The sequence below is a fragment of the Zalophus californianus genome, chromosome 15 (assembly GCF_009762305.2).
Source record: "Zalophus californianus isolate mZalCal1 chromosome 15, mZalCal1.pri.v2, whole genome shotgun sequence".
Lineage (NCBI taxonomy): Eukaryota > Metazoa > Chordata > Mammalia > Carnivora > Otariidae > Zalophus > Zalophus californianus.
The window spans coordinates 79,118,004-79,136,842 of NC_045609.1; the positions used below are offsets into that span (position 1 = coordinate 79,118,004).

The 18,839-nt window shown below is 52.1% G+C and overlaps 1 protein-coding gene across 1 annotated transcript in view; it reads left to right on the forward strand.

Annotated features, from left to right (window-relative positions):
* Positions 1 to 18,839, forward strand: part of LOC113920137 (transforming acidic coiled-coil-containing protein 2) — a 147,510-nt gene that overhangs the window by 98,061 nt on the left and 30,610 nt on the right. Inside the window, 4 exon segments of the mRNA XM_035724144.1 lie at positions 3,469 to 3,605; positions 9,723 to 11,034; positions 14,821 to 14,881; positions 16,013 to 16,211. Coding sequence (XP_035580037.1) covers positions 3,469 to 3,605; positions 9,723 to 11,034; positions 14,821 to 14,881; positions 16,013 to 16,211 — 1,709 coding nt within the window.

The window sequence follows — 18,839 nt, forward strand, 5'->3', positions numbered from 1 at the left end:
GCTTATAAAATAAATGAAATACTGCTTTTCTCCACGTGGAGGATTCATTTGGAAGAAGAGTTCTGCTGTCGAAAATGTTTGGAAACCACTGATACAATGAAAAGAGCACAGATTTTATAGGCAGGCAGTTCTGGATTTGAGCCCATCTTCCATTGCTTGCTCACTAGATGGTCAAGGGCAAAGTAATTTGCTTCCCTAAGCCTTAGTTATGCCATCTGTAAAGTGGGCCTGCTCTCTAGCAAGCGGGCTATTTTTGAAGATGATAGAGAAATGTACAAATAGACCTCGCCCAGTGCCTGACACGTAACAGAAAGTTCAGCATATGATAACGGTTATAAAGCTTTTCATGCTGGGAATTAAAGTCCCCATATTTCATGTCTGGTCATTACGAGCTATCTTTCTGCACTAGGGAAAGACATCTATCTCATTTTATTTGCATGCATTTGCATATTTACTTATCTAGTGAACATAGCGTACGCATATCCCAGTAAATGCATTTTCCTCTAACTTAGAGATGTTTTAGCAGGCTGGAGTGGCACATTCTTTCTGATGCATCTTTGCAGCAAATTAATTTCCTTTTCTTTCATTTTGAAAGTGTGTGGAGCCTTAACAGAATCATTTATTGTACTTTGGTTTTTTTCTAGTAGAAAAAAAAAATCAAACAGCCAAGGGGGAACTGCTTTTATGCATCGGGACTCCAAAGTGCTGCTTTATTTTTATGTACAGGCTCTTTGTGGGTGGACTGCAGAAATCCCTACTCTTGGAAATGTTTCTGAGCCCTCTGGGAAACTGAACAGGGGAAAAAGAGCTAATTAAAAAAGCTGCCATCCGCCTCCTCTAATTAACTTGCTCTCTGCTCCTGGGAGAGGGAGCGGAAATGTGAACACAACGCAGGCATCACCGGAAGTGAATGCCATTCTTGTGGTCCACGGTCGCCCGTGGTGTTTTGATGCAGAAACGGTTCATGGTAAACGGGCAAGGAACCACAAAGGGGCTTGATGTGCCCTCTCCCTCCCACACGGGGCAGTGGTGAATGGTGGCCCCTTCTGAGCAGGTGCGCCGGGCCGGGCAGCTGCAGCAGGGGAGAGACCTCATTGGAATTCAGCAGCTCGGACCCAAGAGCATCCGGCCCTCCCTGTCGCTTGCTTGTGCTGTTGGGAAAGAGCAGGGGTTCTTTGTGCTCTAAAGCCTCACATCGCCAGGGCCCAGGGTTGCAGAAGCCACGGGAGGAGCACGCAGCCTCTCACTCCACGCTGGAGAAGCTCACAGCATCTGTGGCTGGCAGTGCGGCTAACTCCTTCCTGACATCTTGGACAGATTTAGATCCCAGAGATACGGCAAGGGAATCAGGGGTAGGACTTTAGGGGACAGAGGCTATCCTTCGGCAGAGATGGCTTTTGCCTCCTGGCGGATGTGGCCCCTGGTGGAATGGGCCCAGTGGATGTGGACAGCGGTGACCAGCAGTGGAGACTCCAGTCTGATGGCCCTTCAAGGAAGCCCTGGAAAGAGGCAAGTTGGCTCCATGCTTCTTGTCAGTGTTGCCCCTGACGTGTGCAGTGCTGGGGGCAGGGTGACGTCTGGGGCCCACCAGGGTGATCCAAACTCTGGTTTCTCTTTGATTCTCCCTTGTGTAACTTCCTTGTGTTTTTCATGCCGGTAAACGGACCCTGCAAAACTCAGGTACCTTGATCTGTTGTCCGAGTTTGTATCCTCACTTCCCCTAGACAAAAGCAAAGGCCTTTCATATTAATGTGTGTTTGTAAAAAGTCAGCCTGGCCCCTGTCCTCTGTGTGGAGGTTAAGTCTTTCCTCATGAAATTTGTTAGTGTGCAAGCTTCAGCTCATTGGAGCCCATCAAAAGCAGCTCTGGTGTTTCTGTTCATCTCCTTGGGTCCCTGGAAGGCTTTGGGGCTGGTTGCCGGAGCCAGGATTCTTGGGGGTGGGGTCTTTGGCACTGATAAAACGAGTCACTGACAAGTTGTAAAAACATCAATGTGTAGATTTTTCCGAGATAACTCACCAAATGGCTCCTTTTCCCTGTGCTGGCTGATGGTGGAGGGATTGGCTCGGTTCCTGGTCCTCTCCGCCAGCTAGCAGATAGTCTTCAGAAGAGGCTGCCCTCTGTGGAGGTCACGAGTCCTTTGACACCTTGCGGGAGCTCAGCAGCGGGAGCGTTTCATGCTCCACACTCACCTGGTTCGTCACCCTCTGATTACACATCTTCACCCAGATTTGCCTGCTGGGCCCCTCGTGCCAGTAGCAGTCCAAAATATCCACTCTCTGGATAATGACCTTGCTTGTGGCAAATGAGTAAGTGGCCTTTTAGTGTCTGTACAATATCTTGAGTTGGGAGTCAGCCCAGGTGATGCTGCTCTGGCGTCCTTGGAGTGAGGCTGGTCCAGGACCGCGCACCACTGGGCATCTTGAGCGAGCGGGAGGGGGGGCTGCCCCGCGGCCCCAGGACATACATAGGCCTGGCTCCGTGATTTGGGGAGGTCTCCTTCTTTCTGGCTTAAAATTGAACCCCCGGTAGAAGGAGGGTGACGGAGAAGGGCTGTCTGCTCTGGGTTTTCTGGAGCCCAGGGCAAGGCTTTAGTTTGTTGAGCAGCCTCCCCCTTATTTCTGGGTGGGGTGTCCTCTGGGTAGAATTTTGGTCCATTTCTCTGGATGAAGAATCTTCCCTGGGAGCAGACCTTCCTGCCGATTGGCAGTGGTTATTATCATATCCCTGAGATCAGCAGGCTGTGTTTTATGTCTTGGTCTGGCACATCCTCCAGAGAGCTGGCTTGCCAGCTTGCTTTCATTCATTCATTCATTCATTCACTCATTCACTCATTCATTCAACGGATGTTTCTTCACTGCCTCTTGGCTTAGGCTCAGAGATGCTGTAATAAATAAGGCCAGCTGCCCTCATGGCCTTGAAGCTCAGTAGATGAGAAAGATAATTAACACAATTAGGAGGTGAATGAATCTATAATAAGTTACGAGAAGCTCCGGGAAGGAAGGGCAATGGGAGAGAATGATGGATGGGGAGAGGCCACATGCTGATTTGGTTTCACGGACTGGGGACCCTATGTTGTGTTGGAACCATGGCACCGAAACGTATTCCTGGGAATATCAGTTTGACCGAATTGGTGCCAGAGTTGTTCAAAAGATTCCCCTGTGTTTGTATTTGTCACTGAGGCCAGAAATATGTATTTCTCATAGGGCTAAGTTCAAGGGCTAAGCTTATGTCATTTGGGAACAAAGCTGGTGATAATGAGATTCACTCTTGGGAATCATGCTGAGAAATGACTTTCCTTACATCTGTCCTCGAACAGCTCAATTGGGCAACAAGCTTGGTTCTAGCGGTCCTGGGCAGGGGTCAGAGGGCCACACGGCCTCAGCAGCACTGGCCCCTGGCTCCTTGGAGCAGACTTGGCCCAGACCCCTGCCTAATGCTGTGTTTGTCTTCTCCTCTCTCCATCAGGAGTTCTGACTCTGAAGAAGCATTTGAGACCCCCGAGTCGACGACTCCTGTGAAAGCTCCCCCTGCCCCACCCCCGCCGCCCCCTGAAGTCACTCCAGAACCTGAGATCACCGCACAGCCTCCCCTGGAAGAACCAGGTAACCAAGGTCAGGTGCTCCCCCAGGGAAGCTTGGGAGCAGCTCTGGGCTGGGGCAGCTGGAGGGGGGCGCCCACTCCAGGGGGCTGTTGCTGGAGCTCCTTAGACGCTCCCCAGCTGCTGGAGCCTCTCTGCTCAGTACTGTTTTGTGAGTGAAAACTAAGAGTGAGAAGATATAGTGGATTATTCTGTCTGCTTTGAAGGTGTTTAGGGGAGGCCTGTGGGGAGACCCCTCATTTAGCTCTGGGTGCCTTTCGCTTGGTCTCCAGAATTGGGTTTGAGAGGACAAGTGGATCTGGGAGGTTTCTATTTGGGCTTCTATCTTGGATTCTAACATGTGGCCCTTGGCTCCCATAAGAACACTGGTGCTAGACAGCCCACATGAATCTGCGTTTTTATTGAAGACCATAGCCCCCCTGGGCTTGGGGATAGAGATAATGCATGCAGTAAATGGGAAAGAAGAGAAAGCCATAGATAGCCAAACCCATGCATGGATGGTTCATTTATTCCTCATTAACCTCAAGTTATTTCATATCACTTTCCTGCCTCCTTTCTTCCCTAGTGTGACTGAAAACACAGATCTTTCCAAATCTTTCAGATGTGATTGCTGGAGGTGGGAGGGGATGGGACAGATCTCATTCCCCAGCCCCAGCCTGCCCACCTGGCTAGTGTTTTGTGCGTGCCTCCTTCAGTGACGCCAGCAGGGCTGGGACCGCCTCCAGTGTGAGGGTTTAACATGAGACCCGGAAGGAGATGGGGACTGCCAGAGATGGCCCAGCAGACTGGTCGGAGGGCCAGGTGGTGCTATTCTTAGACCTGGACTACCTTCCTGCATTGGGCCGTGTATGTTAGAGGGCCCCCCTCTGGCTTTCCTCCAGCCACGCTCCCCTCTCTGTGGTGAGGCTGTAGGGCCAAGCTCCTCCTAGACCTCACTCTGGATACCTGGGGGCAGCCACTTCCTGGGCCTACCTGGTCCCTTTCTCATGGCCCATCTTCCCAGGACTGACTGTACCCATGTTTATACCTCTCAGCCAAGGAGGAACCAAGGATGGGTCTGGGACCTACAGGTGGGGTGTCCATACACCTGTGCCCAAGGCCACCCCAGGTAAGGGATGGAGCTGGGGTGGGAGGGGAAGGAGCAAGTTGATGGCTGGACCTCCATTCATACTCTTGCCCTGGCCAGAAGCCAGGTGAACTGTAAAGTCAAATGACATTTTGACCTTGATGTTGGTTTTACAAAGAAATGGGTAGAATTCTTTCTACCTGCCCTGGGTTCAAACAGGCTGTATTTTAGAAAGGGTAGACACTCCGGGGCTGAGTCCTAAGCACATATGCTCCCCGATCCTGGGGGGAAAGGTTAGGACCATTTTTGAGGGGGGGCAGATGTCTTTGCTGGTGTCTGACAAAGGCAGTTTTCATATTCTCTCGTCTCTGACAGCTCATCTGCTAGTAGCATCTGATTCTGCATCGCTAGTCTAGGGGCTGGGCCCTGAGAGAGGAACTCTTGCAGTTTATTTGATTTTAAAGTAGAGAAGGAGCCAGAAGGTTTTTAGCGTTCCCATTTTTTAGCGTTCCCATTTTTTTTTCATATTATGAAGCGTATAAAAATTCATTTCCTATAATACTGTAAAAAAAAAATCACCTTTAGGTTTAATGGAAAGTGAATGACAAATAGATTGTAATCCCTAGATCAAATATGTGATTGAAAATAAACTATCCTTTTTTTGTTGGTACAAGTTCATGCCCACAGATGTGTGGGATACTGGGGGAAAGAACTGAGAAGAAAATGATGGTGTATCACACTGTACGGTCCCTCCGCCCGCAGCAAGAAGTAAACAGGGAAGGGCCATTGCTGTGAGCCGCTGTGCGCCTTCTAGGATTTCCAGCCACGCATCCTGATGGCGTCTGGGGATGGTTTGCTGCTTTTGTTCTTTACTGTGGCCTGTCCTTGTTCCTTCTGCCTGACTTGCTTTTCAACAAAGCAAAGAACAGTCTCCATTCTTAAAAACAAACACATGCACAGCTCCCGCCTCTTTCTTAGAGGGCAGCTTCAGAAAGAATGAGCACTGCAGGGGATTAGGAGGTAACCCCCACCCGGAAGGGGTTGGAGCTGGTAATCACCACGAGTCACAGCCCCACAGAACTTTTGATTATATCAGTTGGAGTCTTTGAACATGGACTTTGTGCTTCTCCTTCTTGGAAAACTCCAGTGAAGCTAAATATACGTGGCTCACACAATAAGGACTCTTACGGTTGGGATCGTGACTGCTTACAGCTCCCCCGGGGCTTGGGCTGTACAAAGATCCATTGGCTTCACAGCCCTTGTTATAAAAGTCTGCCCGTCCATTCTGCAGGCAGCATGGGGCAAAGCAGAGGCTTGAGCAGGCGGGTGTGCCTGCTTTCAGAGGTAGCTAGAGGGGAAGAAAGGTTTCTTCGAGCGCAGGCAAGAAAGGGCTCGGGGGAATATCCATTGTTTGGTCTCTTTTGCAGAGTGCCCAGGATATTGCTAAAGGTGCTGAAAGAGCCACGGAATATAACAGACTAGACCCTTGGCTGTGAATAAAGACATGATTTGCTCCCCTGGAAACCCACACTGTAGAAAACAACCAGTCGGTCACCTCACCTTGGGTCCTGCCAGCGTGGTTGTGCCCCATGGGATAGGAGGATTAGGGAGGATGCTGGGTGTCGGCCTGCATCTGCCCTTCGTCTGGGCTGGGCCATGCCAGGATGCAGCTTGTCTGAGCCCGATTTTCTCTTACCGGTAACATGAAGAGGGCAGCCTGCCGGTCCTCCGAGAGCCTGCTTCCCTTTCTGAGCTTCCCTGGTTTTGAGATGGCAGTGTGGGGCTGCTGTGTGGTGGCCATGTTCCTAGAGCTCAGAACTGGCCAATGAGGGATGGAAGGAAATGTCGCATCGTTAAATAGTAGCTCCCATGTAAGTGTCCACCGTGTGCCAGGCCTGCGCTGGGTCCTTTGTGAGCGTCGTCTCCAACTCAGCTGAGAATCATCCCCCGTGCTTACAGCATCCCTATGTGTCAGATGGCATCACCTGCCTCCACAGGAGGCATGCAGCTTCCAGACGTCGCCCCCCGTCTCGCAGCACATGAGGGGCTCTGGGATCGGAACCCAGGCCTCTTGACTCCCTTCCATTGGGAAACCAGGCTGCTGTCTGCAGGTCTAGTGAGCTGGTGCATTTAAGTACCCCGAGGCAGAGGATGGACACAGCAGTTGTCAGGTGTGAGCAGGTGGTCAGGGAACCTGTGAACCTGGTTTCGTGGTAACAGAGGGGGGCTCCTTCGATGGTGGCCTTCCTTCCAGGGCCATTGCTTTCCCCTGGGGTGAAGCCAGTTTTCTTAGCTGGCTAGCTGGGAAACTGCCCAGGAAGGCCCATGGGGGGCCCTTGGAGGTGACTGCAGACACCATGCCCTGAGTGCTCTAGACCTTTCCTCTCTGCCCCATGGGAAGTGTGGCCTTTGCTGAGGTCCTGGTTGGGTTCCACATGGTAGTTCGTGGCCCCAGTCTTCAGACTGACTCAGGCCTTCCGGGCCCTGTAATGGGCCCTGTGGAATGACCTGCTTAATGACCACACAATGGGACAGCAGGTTCTCAGGCAGGGACAGTGGTGCCCCTCAAGGGGACATTTGGCAATTTTTAGAAACATTTTTTTAAAAGATTTTATTTATTTATTTGAGAGAGAGAGCACAAGAAGGGGGGAAGGGCAGAGGGCAAGGGAGAAGCAGACTCCCTGCTGGGCAGGGAGCCTGATGTGGGGCATGATCCCGGGACTCTTAGACCATGACCTGAGCCGAAGGCAGATGCTTAACTGACTGAGCCACCCAGGCACCCCTAAAACATGTTTAGTTGTCACAACTGGGGTTGGGGTGCCAATGGTATCTAGTGGGTAGAGGCCGAAGATGCTGCCGAACATCCTACAGTGAACAGCACAGCCCCCCACCACAGACAAGTCACCATCCCGATACGGCCCCAGTGCCAAGGCCGAGACACCCTGTAGCAAGACTAGGTTTCCTGGTCCATGATGTGTTAATTCAGGTATGTCAGCTCTGAAGAGGAAAGGGTGTTAAGCAGGTAGGGAGCTTTTGTTCTGGGTCAGATGGTGAGCAGATGGTTGCATGTTGCATGAGTCTGGGCAACTACTGACAATCTGAAGGGTCTCAGAAGGCCCGGGGCAGCCTGAGAGAGAGGAGACTGGCAGTTGTGAGCCTTGCTTTGGAAACAGTCGGGTGGGCTGAGGCTCTTTCTCCCTCCTGCAAGGCCCCCTTAAAAGCCCCTGTTCCCCTGGGTCCTCTGGTCCTTCTGAGTCCTCTGTGCCCTGTGTCCGGGCAGGAGGATGGGGTGCTTGAGGGTGCCAGGCCCTGGAAGAAGTAGAGAGGGAGTTGGTTTTAAAAAGAAGCAGGGAGGAGACTTCTTTTAAAAAGGGGAAGAAAGCTGGAGTGTTTTTCAGGGGAGGGAAGAATCACTTCGTGGAAAGAACTGTGAGGCTTTAAGGAAGTGCCCCCCATCTTCCAGGACATTTGCTGCAAATAGGGCCTGGGGGGCGCTGGGTGCAGGAGAGACGGGAAGGTTTAGAACCATGAATAGACCTGCTTCCAGAAGGTGTCTTCGATATAGAGGTGCTTATGGAGCCTGCAAGAGAAAGTGTGACCAGTTCAGGGAGAACAAAGATGAGTCAGACCCGTTCCTGAACTCAGGAGGCTTGGGCTTCGCTTGCGTTGTCATCTCCTGGGCGGGGGTTCTCTGCCAGGTGCTCCAAGAGAAATACCTGCTCGCGAGCAAAGTCGGGAAGCAGCGCACACACACTCACCCCCCGGGCGTTTGCGGTGGTGAGCATGAATTGCTCTGAGAAGATATCCAGCAAGAGGCCAGTTCAGGTTTGGCCAAGCATTTCCCAAACCACGTCCACTTGTTGGGATGAGGGGTAGGGCTGCCAGATTCAGCAAATGAAAATACAGGTTTAAAGAGATCCAGTTAAATCTGAATCCCAGATAAACGAGGCATTACCAAGACATATTTATACGAAAACCCTTTTTCAATGATCTGAAATTCAAAGTTAACACCCTGTGTTTTATCTCACCTCTGTCCCAGCCTGGCATGGGGTGGGCGTTGGGGGCATAACTCCCATTAGTGAAAGACAACTTTGGGAGCGCTGTCCCGGGCCATACCTCTGCCAGCTCGATGATGGTAATGGCTGTCTTCCTCTCCGTTGCTTTAGTCCCACTGGCCTCTCTTATTTCTTTAACACACCAGGCGTGCTTCTACCCCAGGGCCTTTGCACTTGCTGTTCCTGTTGCCTGTGATGCCCACCACCCCCCCCCAGCCAGATACCCTCCTGGTTCACACCTTTACCTTTTTTTTTTTTTTAAGATTTTATTTATTTATTTGAGAGACAGAGAGAATGAGAGAGAAAGCACATGAGATGGGGGGAGGGTCAGAGGGAGAAGCAGACTCCCTGCTGAGCAGGGAGCCCGATGCGGGACTCGATCCAGGGACTCCAGGATCATGACCTGAGCCGAAGGCAGTCGCTTAACCAACTGAGCCACCCAGGCGCCCATCACACCTTTACCTTGTTTCTGATCTTTGCTTAAGTGTTTCCTCCTTGGAGGGCTTTGCCAACTACTTTATTTTAAAATTGCAATGTCCCTGGCTCCATTTTTCTCCATAGTGCTTATTACCATCGGGCAGTCTGTACCTTTTGCTTATTTGTTTCTGAACTGTCTTCTCCCTGAAGAATGTAACTTCCAGGAGGGCAAGGATTTGGTCTGTTTTGTTCATTGTTGACTCCCCAAACCCCAGAATGGTGCCTGGTCCTGACTGGGAATTCGGTAAAGGTTTTTTTCTGAATGACTGAATGGTTTGAGCTCTTCCCTAAACAGCCCTCCTCACTCCCATTTTACAGATGAGGAACCGGAGGGTAAGCCTATCCAAGGTCTGGAGCCGGTGATGGGTGAGAGCAGGCTTTGTAGCCCAGCACCGCGCCCGCCCAGTGGGGACCCAGGGGAGGGGGCTGGGGGTTCCGCTTAGCGGGTAGCAGTCTGGCACGAGAGGAGAAATGCTCCCGTGTCCTGTGTCCTTCAGTGACTGCTTTGCCTCCTCTTCCTCAGGCTGCGGTTCTGAGCCGGCCTCCGTCCCCGATGGCCCACGCAGCAGCTCAGTGGAAGGGAGCCCCTTCCGCCCCCCGTCACACTCCTTCTCCGCCGTCTTCGATGAAGACAAGCCTATAGCCAGCAGCGGGACTTACAACTTAGACTTTGACAGCATCGAGCTGGTGGATGATTTCCAGACCTTGGAGCCCCGCTGCTCGGACTCTAAGAGTCAGGAATGCAAAGTGAACACGCGGAGGAAATCCACGGATTCCGTGCCCACCTCCAAGGCCACACTGTCCCGCTCTCTCAGCCTGCAAGCTAGTGACTTTGATGGTGCTTCTTGCTCAGGCAACCCCGAGGCCGTGGCCCTGGCCCCAGATGCGTACAGCACGGGTTCAAGCAGCGCTTCCAGTACCCTTAAGCGAACTAAAAAACCAAGGCCACCTTCCTTAAAAAAGAAGCAGACCACTAAGAAACCCACTGAAACCCCCCCAGTGAAAGAGACACAACAAGAACCAGTGGAAGAGAATCTTGTCCCCAGTGAGGAGAACCGAGCATTCGAGACAAAACCGGAATTGGCCAAGACAGAAGGTTCTGTACCAGCCCTCTTGGAGGAGACGCCCCTGGAACCCACTGCTGTGCCCAAGGCTGCCTGCCCTCTGGACTCCGAGGGTGCTGAAGGGGCCATCCCCCCAGCTTCTGGAAGTGGCAGAGTGCAGAACTCACCTCCGGTTGGAAGGAAAGCATTGCCTCTTGCCACGGCTCCGGAGGCGGTGGAGGTGACCCCATCGGAGAGTGGGGGGCAGGAGGACTCCCCAGTCAAAGGGCTCTCGGTGAGGCTGGAGTTTGACTATTCTGAGGACAAGGGTAGTTGGGACACCCAGCAGGAAAACCCCCCTCCTACCAAAAAGCTAGGCAAGAAGCCGGTTGCCAAAATGCCCTTAAGGAGGCCAAAGATGAAAAAAACACCCGAGAAACTGGACAACACTCCTGCCTCGCCTCCCAGATCCCCCGATGAACCCAATGACATCCCTATTGCTAAAGGTACCTACACCTTTGATATTGACAAGTGGGATGACCCCAATTTTAACCCTTTTTCTTCCACCTCAAAAATGCAAGAGTCTCCCACACTGCCCCAACAGTCCTACAACTTCGACCCAGACGCCTGTGACGAATCCATTGACCCTTTTAAGACATCCTCTAAAACCCCCAGCTCGCCTTCTAAATCCCCAGCCTCCTTTGAGATCCCAGCCAGTGCCATCGAAGCCAATGGAGTGGACGGGGATGGGCTGAACAAGCCCGCCAAGAAGAAGAAGACGCCCCTAAAGACGTAAGTTCAGGGGTGCAAGGTGGTAAGATCGGAGGTGGGGCTGTGCGTTGGCTGTGATCCCGGGTCATGCGTCTGGATGGACGTGGCTACCCTGGCCCTTCCATGCGCCATAACGCCGCCAGGCTTGCAACACGGTACCTGTCTCCCTTCCTCTCTTCTCCCACAGTGGTGGCATTTCCCAGCCACCTACCCCTTCGGGTCTAGAGTCCTTGATCCTTTGCCTTATTATGACCGTGGTTTAATGCATTACTTGTAGCTGAAGTCCCGACGTTTGACTCCAGGGGAGTGTGGGAGAGCCCATGGAGAGGGAACCATCCAGTAGAGACCTGCTCAGCCTCCCTTTGGTGACTTAGCCTTTTCCCTGGTTAGCACAGGAATTACTTTTTGGGGTGGCCTCCCACCTAGGAGATCTACCCTTAAAATATTGTTAAGAGTTTATAGGATTTGTGTCTGCCCTTTAATGGCCCAGGAGCGAGAGGTCTGGCCTGGATGCTCCTCCCTGCACCCCAGCCCACCCACGAGAAGCACCTCGTGGGTCTTCATTCCTTTTTCTAGCCGTCTTTTGCAGAAAACACTCCAAGGCCCTGTAGGTCCAGAAGGGGTCGATGAGAAGACAGTCCCCAGGAGGCCATTCATGATCGGTTCTGCTGTCCACAGACACTTGCCAAGTAGAGTACCCTTCAGTACTCCGGGTCAATATCTCTGGAGTCAGTCCCCAGACCCAGCTGTCACCTGGGTGGCTGCAGGTCCCTGCTCAGGCTGTGGGTCCCAGCATAGTGGGGATGGTGCTCGGAGCCTTCCTCCTGCCCTCCTGGGAAGTATGGTCAGTAGCACAAGGACCCGTAGACCAGGCTTCTGGCGCCAGCTCAGCCGGAGAGACCACCAGACTCCGCCTGGTAGGAACTGAGACGGGGTGACCTTTTTACCTCCCATTCGGGGCTTCCCACGGAGTTAACATTTGAGAAGAACCTGGGGCTTCCTGAGAGCAGGTTCTCTAAGCAGACATTAGCCGTGGATCCCAAGACTTTTGAGATCAGCTCCCCAACCAGGCCCTTCCTAGACACTCCGTCAAAGCTGTGTTGGAAGCTTTTTTTAAAGCCTCGAACAGAAGTCTGAGATGCCCAGGTGACAAAGCCACGGTCTCTCATTTTTGGAATGAGAGCCAGCTTGTAGCCACCACGCACCTCCTCCTTCCCCAGAGGTAGCTTGGTTACAATCTGCCCTGTCATCAGAGCTAGCTAACAGGTCAGGGAAGCCAGCCCATCTCTGGGTCTCACGTCTAGTGCAGAAGACTTGGAATCCTACCCCAGTGGGACAAAGGTCTTTGGGCGCCAGCGCCTTACGGGGTAATTGGAACCAAGAGACGAAGGTGCTCTCCGACAGCCCCTCTCCAGAAAGCTGGGACGTTGGCCGTGCTCGGCAGCAGAACCCACGGTGGATGGCTCCTGTACCCCAACCCACTGAAAACCAGTCGTCTGCAGATTGATCTTTTTTGTCAGTTCCTTCTGTCTGTCTCTCTTTTTTCTTGTCTTCTTGTCTTAGGATGGTTGAAGATGTGATGTCTGTGTGTTCTCTGTTGTAAGTAAATTTAATGGAATCTGCCTCTCATCCTACCTGTGCTTTTTCCCCTGCTTTTCTGTTTGCTTTCAAGCCCTCTCCATCTCCTCTCCATGGCGGCTGCTTATGTATTTCTGCCTTGGGCCCGGGGATGGTGGCGGGGGGGGGCGGCAGGGGGCTCCCCAGTAGCAGAGGTTACGTTCCTGTTTCAGAGTGATTAGCATAAGTGAAAACTGCTTGGCTGTGAAAATGTGATTATCCAACATCTGCCTGCTTGTCAGGAATGGAACTGGTTTTTTTTCCCCCCTTGCATATTGGATGTCTTCATCTGAAACCCATACGTTTTTTTTTTAAAAAGCTCTCATTTCCATTCTTTCATTTCCAGTTGGACTAGTGACCGATTGCTTTCAAAGCGCTGTGGCTTCACGACGAAATAACCGGCCGGCCGGCCACAGGCAGTGGCCCGAGGTCGCTGGTTCACGCTAACGTATGGAGCGGAGATTGTGGGGCTAATTGAGACCCCCTAAAATGCCAGGTTGGCTCAGAGTGGAGCACACAGCTGTGAGAGCCCTCGCCGGCCTGCTCTGGGCCTGGTCCTTGGTCGCCCGGGACCAGGCCGGGTATCGACCGGCATGCCATCTGAGGGTCACCCTGCTGGGTGTCGGTGGAACCCGAGCAAACCACCTCTGGGCCTATGCTGCTTTGCCACCATGGGAGGGACGTTGTGGGCAGCTCCCAGGGGCCCCAGGACAGGTACCCTCTCTGCCTCCCTGTCCTTACGGGGGAAGCTGGCCTGGTCCCAGGCATCCAGCAGCCCCCCGGGATAGGGTTGAGTCTCTCAGGTTTGTTTCTGCCCAAGGGATTTCTTTAGGTTTTTAGAGCCATTTAGCAACTCTCAACTACACAGTTATATACTTATATGCATGGATAAATATTTGCTTCAGGCTGGGACTGCACTGCTCATATGGCAAATGCTATAAATGCTGTAAATGACCATTTCTAGTGGTTTTTCATGACTGAATGCCATTGTTGGAGCGTTCTATTGAAGAGAACACGAGGAACTTGAGTGCCAAATTGCTCTGTCCATCCAGTTAATGTTTAGAGCTGGGAAAGGTAGTTGCAGTAATAAAAGTGCCAATAAGTAAATTTCCTTACTTTTTTCTTAGTGTGAATGAGCAGGAATGTCTCCATTCTTGCTCCATTCCATGGGATCTAAGGTCAGGGGACAACCCCCACCCCAAAAATGCCATTGCTTTTGCTGGGGGCAGGACCATTCCACAGAGGGGCCCGAGACCAGGGGCCAGGCTGGAGGTGGGGAGGCCTCCAATCTGCCTGGGAAATGAGCCCCTGACCACTCGGTGACTCAGTGGAACAGTGTTTTCTAAAAATGCTTTCCTTTGTTGACCCCTCCGCAAGTCTGATCTGATGTTTCCTTTGTCTCGAGTGACCTGCCCCTGCCCCTAATTATTTACATGAAGGAGAAAGGAAGGGAGAAGAGAATCATTCACCATGGTTAGGAGTAGACAGTGGAGAAATCATCTCACCCCGGACAGAGTGCTGGGGATTGCTTGTACAATGTGAAAGGACTTGAAGCTACCGAAGTTGGAGTGCTGAGGATGGTAAATCGTATGTTATGTGTACTTCACTACAATTTAAAAAAAGAATCCCTTCACCCTGGCCCTGCCTCTGGTTGGAATCTCACCCAGAAGTGCCGAGGTGCAGGAAGCATCCTTTATGCTTCGAGTTCCAGTGAGTGGGAAGGGATTCTCCCTGACGACCCAGAACGGTCCTTCGTGTTTCTGCACGGCTCTGGCTGTGGTTCGTTATGTGCTGTGTCGGCCTGCCAGTCCGTAAATGGGATCCTGTTCATCGGTGTCGGGAATCTAGGTCCCTGGCCCGCACCTCACTTGGCTCAGGCATTCTTGGGTGAATCTGGATACATGAATCTCACCAAAATCTGCTTTTTAAAATAAGAACCTCTGGCTAAATTTAGCTGCATTTTCTGGGCCAGCTCTCCAAAATGGCATCTCTTTAAAAGGTTTCCAGCTTGAGGACTCTTTCCCTCAGGGGCAGCGATAATATCTGTTGTTAAGTTGGGACGAATCGTCGGCCGTGGACGACTCTTAGCCGCTGCGGAGGCCGGAGGCTGTGGCTTCGGTCGGCTCTGTGTAGCTCTGGACTGTTCTGTACCACTGTTTGTCGTGTTCACATTTTCCATTTTATTTCTAGTGACACATTCAGGGTGAAAAGGTCGCCAAAACGGTCTCCTCTCTCTGATCCACCTTCTCAGGTACAGTGTTCCCTTGAAATGTATGATTTTATCACTCACCCAAGCTGCTAAAGCCCATGCGCTTTGATTCCCTGCTGGTCAGCCAGAGCTGTCTTTTCTGCTCATCACGGGCACGTTTCCAGCATCCTTTTTTGCCTCCTACGTGGGGGCTCCCTTGCTGTTTGCAAGACATCGTTTTGATCCCTTCCCTTTGGAAGAGATCAGAGTATGTCCCGAGAGTAGAAAGATAGATGTTCAGCCGAAGTGTTGGGTGGGTTCTGTGGGAATCATGCTGATCCATTCTGGCCAGTTCATCTGCTGAGAACTTCTATGAATACTAAACTGAGAAAGTCCTTGGAGGTAAATGAATATATAGTGGAAAGAACTGAGTGTCAAGAGCACTGGATTATGTAACTAAAATCCAAGTGGGGAGATAAAGGAAATCACGCCCTAAAGAAGTGGGGTTTGGGCCCTTTCCCCTCTAACTAGTTCCTTTATGAGATCTACGCCATAACAGACCGAGGAGGGCTGGCCTCGGGCATGTATGCCAGGCTCCCATCTGAGCCAGCGACGTCCCAGCCAGCAGACCGTAGTCCAGCTGGGCTGCACAGAAAGGCAGCCCGCCCCAGGAGAGGGGTCTGGGGTCCCAGTCCCAGCTCTGCTCTAACACTTCTGGGCACCCCCCCACCCCTGCCCTACTCAGCTGCTCCCCCTCTGTGCAAGTCCTCCAGGGACAGGCATTGCAGATCGACAGGTGGTATTGATGAGATCAGTTCACAGGCCCTGAAGCACTGTGTGGACATAACACAGTAGTTGCAGTAATAAAAGTGCCAATAAGTTAATTTCCTTACTTTTTCTCAAGGTGAATGAGCAGGAATGTCTCCAATAACCCGGACACAAAATCCCAATTTTTTTTTTTAAACCCACGGTCAGCCCCCCACCCCAATAACAAGCCATCAGGAAAGGAAATTCACGAATTCACAGAGGAAAGAATTTGCCTCCTTGGGACCGTTTTGAGCAGAGTCCGAGGACCTGCTGAGGAGCTGGATAGGGACCTGCCGTGGTTAGAGGGTCCCCAGACTCAGGTGGGCGGGTGCCGCTGGGGATGCAGAGACCGTGTGAGAGGAGAGACTGCTTCTGTTTTGCTCCCAGGACCCCACGCCAGCGGCGACACCGGAAACGCCGGTCATCTCTGCGGTGGTCCACGCCACCGATGAGGAGAAGCTGGCCGTCACTAACCAGAAGTGGACCTGTGTGACGGTGGATCTGGAGGCTGACAAACAGGACTACCCGCAGCCCTCGGACCTGTCCACCTTCGTCAATGACACCAAATTCAACTCACCGACGGAGGGTAAGCACCTTGGTGGCCAGCCAGACCCCCACCCTGCCCTGGAGACCACTGCCCCTGGGGAGTGCGAGACCAGGAAAGAAACTTCCAAGCCAGGTTGCCTTGCCATCCGGGTACTCCAAGCTAAGCCTGCATTTTAAGACAGCCTAAGGCTTGAACCCAGCTATACCCCAACCCCGAGATGTTAGCTGAGAGCCAGTCAGCTCAGCCCCCCCCCCCCCCCCCCCGCCCCGGCCCCGATTCTCATCCTGAGCTCACTCAAGTTTTGCTCACTCTCTCTTACGGGCCTGGGTGATTTTGAAACACACCCAGCTGCAAGCAGCGCCATTCAAGCCAAATGCTCTGTGTGGGTCAATCCCTGCCCAGGCCTGGGGTCCCCCGGGGCCACCACTGTGCATCAGCCCCACAGGACGCCCCACAGTGGGGCCACGCCTTCCACTCAAGCCCCCAAACCAGACGGTTCACCCCAGGCTTGCCAACAAGAGGACCGTTTTCCTGAACAGGCCCCCGGGCATGTTGTTTTCTTGTCAAGATCTTTCTTCCTCCTACACATATTTTCGCTTTCAGCTTTCTGCCTGATCCTTTGAAAAATTCATCTATCTTAAGTCAACACAACATGATTGGTGAATCAAGATTTTTTTTTTTTTTTTTTTTTGTAAACTGCTTATTCCACGAACACTGATTTTTCTGAATCTTTGTATTGGCTCCCACACGTTCCTTCCTCATCCGGAAAGCTGCCGAGGCCTGAAACCTCCTCCTGGTCTGATGGTGCTCTTTGTTGCTCCCGCCCCTCTGTGAGCTGAGCTTCCCTCCGGCACTCAGGACTGTTGTGATGGTTCTCAGTCTCCAAGATCTTAATATCCAAGCATTCAAAAAAAAAAAAAAATGCGTAGAAATCAATATTAAGGCCGTTGCACGTGAAAATCTTGCCTGCACACCTTGTCTGCTGCTAAGGAACCACCACCTCCACTAAGCAGCCTTTGGCTCCCTCCAGGCAGGCGGTGGTGTCACCACCCAGAGCGGGTAGTTTGGGTAGCTTGGATCGCTTCCTCCGCACGCTCTTCCATGACCTGGCCACTCGGCAGCTTGCTTTTTGTACCCATCAAGTCTCCGAACGACATGAGTGAGGTCCATTTCGTTTGGTGGGGAGGGGGCGGTTGGATGTGTACCTTCTCACCACACTACTTATCTACGCTTTGAAGATGGAAAGACCCTCTAAGTTATGTGTACTTGGGTGTTTTGGCATTGTGTGTTCTGTGGAACAGAGCCTTTTGGTAGGCTGTCTGGTTGGCCCTCAGGTTGGGGTTTGGGAGGCTTGATAGTGACCATCTCACTGCAGCCTGACCCCGGGCGCCCTGGGACCTGGCTTCTGACCCTCTTCAGGCCTTTCCTCTGCACACACACCTGGGCCACAAGCCCCACTGGATGGAACCACGTTGCCCCGTGCGTGCCCCCGCTTTGCTGCCTCTGTAGTGCCCCATGCCCTGTCTCCCACGTTTGGTCCGGGCTGTTCTGAGGTCACTTAATGCTGTAATGATGACGATGTGCATTTTTTTTTAAAGATTTTTATCTGACAGCGAGTGCACAAGCAGGGGGAGCGGCAAGCAGAAGGTGAGGGAGAGGCAGGCTCCCCGCTGAGCAGGGAGCCCGATGCGGGGCTCCATCCCAGGATCCTGGAATCATTACCTGAGCCGAAGGCAGACGCCTAACTGACTGAGCCATCCCTGCACCCCAATACATGCATTTTTAATAGAAAATATAAAAATCCTAATAATACCTGTTAAGCCAGTAGGTGTCCCAATCCATGCTAGCATGTTTGTTCATCTTTGACATGGAACCAAAACAGACACCTCACTAGCTCAGTGACATATTTGATCATTGCTTATTTTCTGCAGAAACTCAACAAAGAGGTAAATCTGTACATTTGAAACAAAGCTCTATGAAACCTGCCTCCTTAGAAAATAATTGGGAAGATTCGGGAAATCCCGACCAAAATTACAACTGGCGGGCAGTCAGAAATCCATCATCTGTACGTATAAGGGACAGTTAGAGTTTCAGGAGGTGCCGACCCTGCATTCACCTTTGTAATACAGCCTGCTTCCCGCCAGCAGGTGGATGTAGAAACTGGATGCCCAGCCCCACTTGGGATCATCTTTCCTGTTAACTTACTGAGGTCAAGTCCAGACATGCCCCTGGGGTGCTGATGTCATCCCCAGAAAGAATCTGGCCAGAGCTGTGGCTGTGATTGAAGCTTTATTACAGGGAAGTCACAAATCACAGGGAATGAGATTTGGGGTTAGAAATAATGAGCCCCTGACCAGGTATTTACTACAGGGCCAGTTCTCTAAGTGACAATAGTTACGAGCTGTCACTGGTGCAGCGCTCTGAGCCCCGCTGAGGCTCTCGTACACATGATTTCATTTCGTTCTCTCAGTTCTAGAGAGTGGATTTCTGCTCCTCCTCACCTAGGAGCAAGAAAGCACAGGCTTTGCACCGTTACAACTTGCTGAGCAATGTGGGGCTGGCCCCCGCAGATCAGGGCTGCCTGACTCCGAAGCGTCCTGCTCTCGCCCACCGTGGTGTCCTGTACGTGAGCACCCTGTAGGCTTCCTCTCGTCGTCTCCAGAAAGA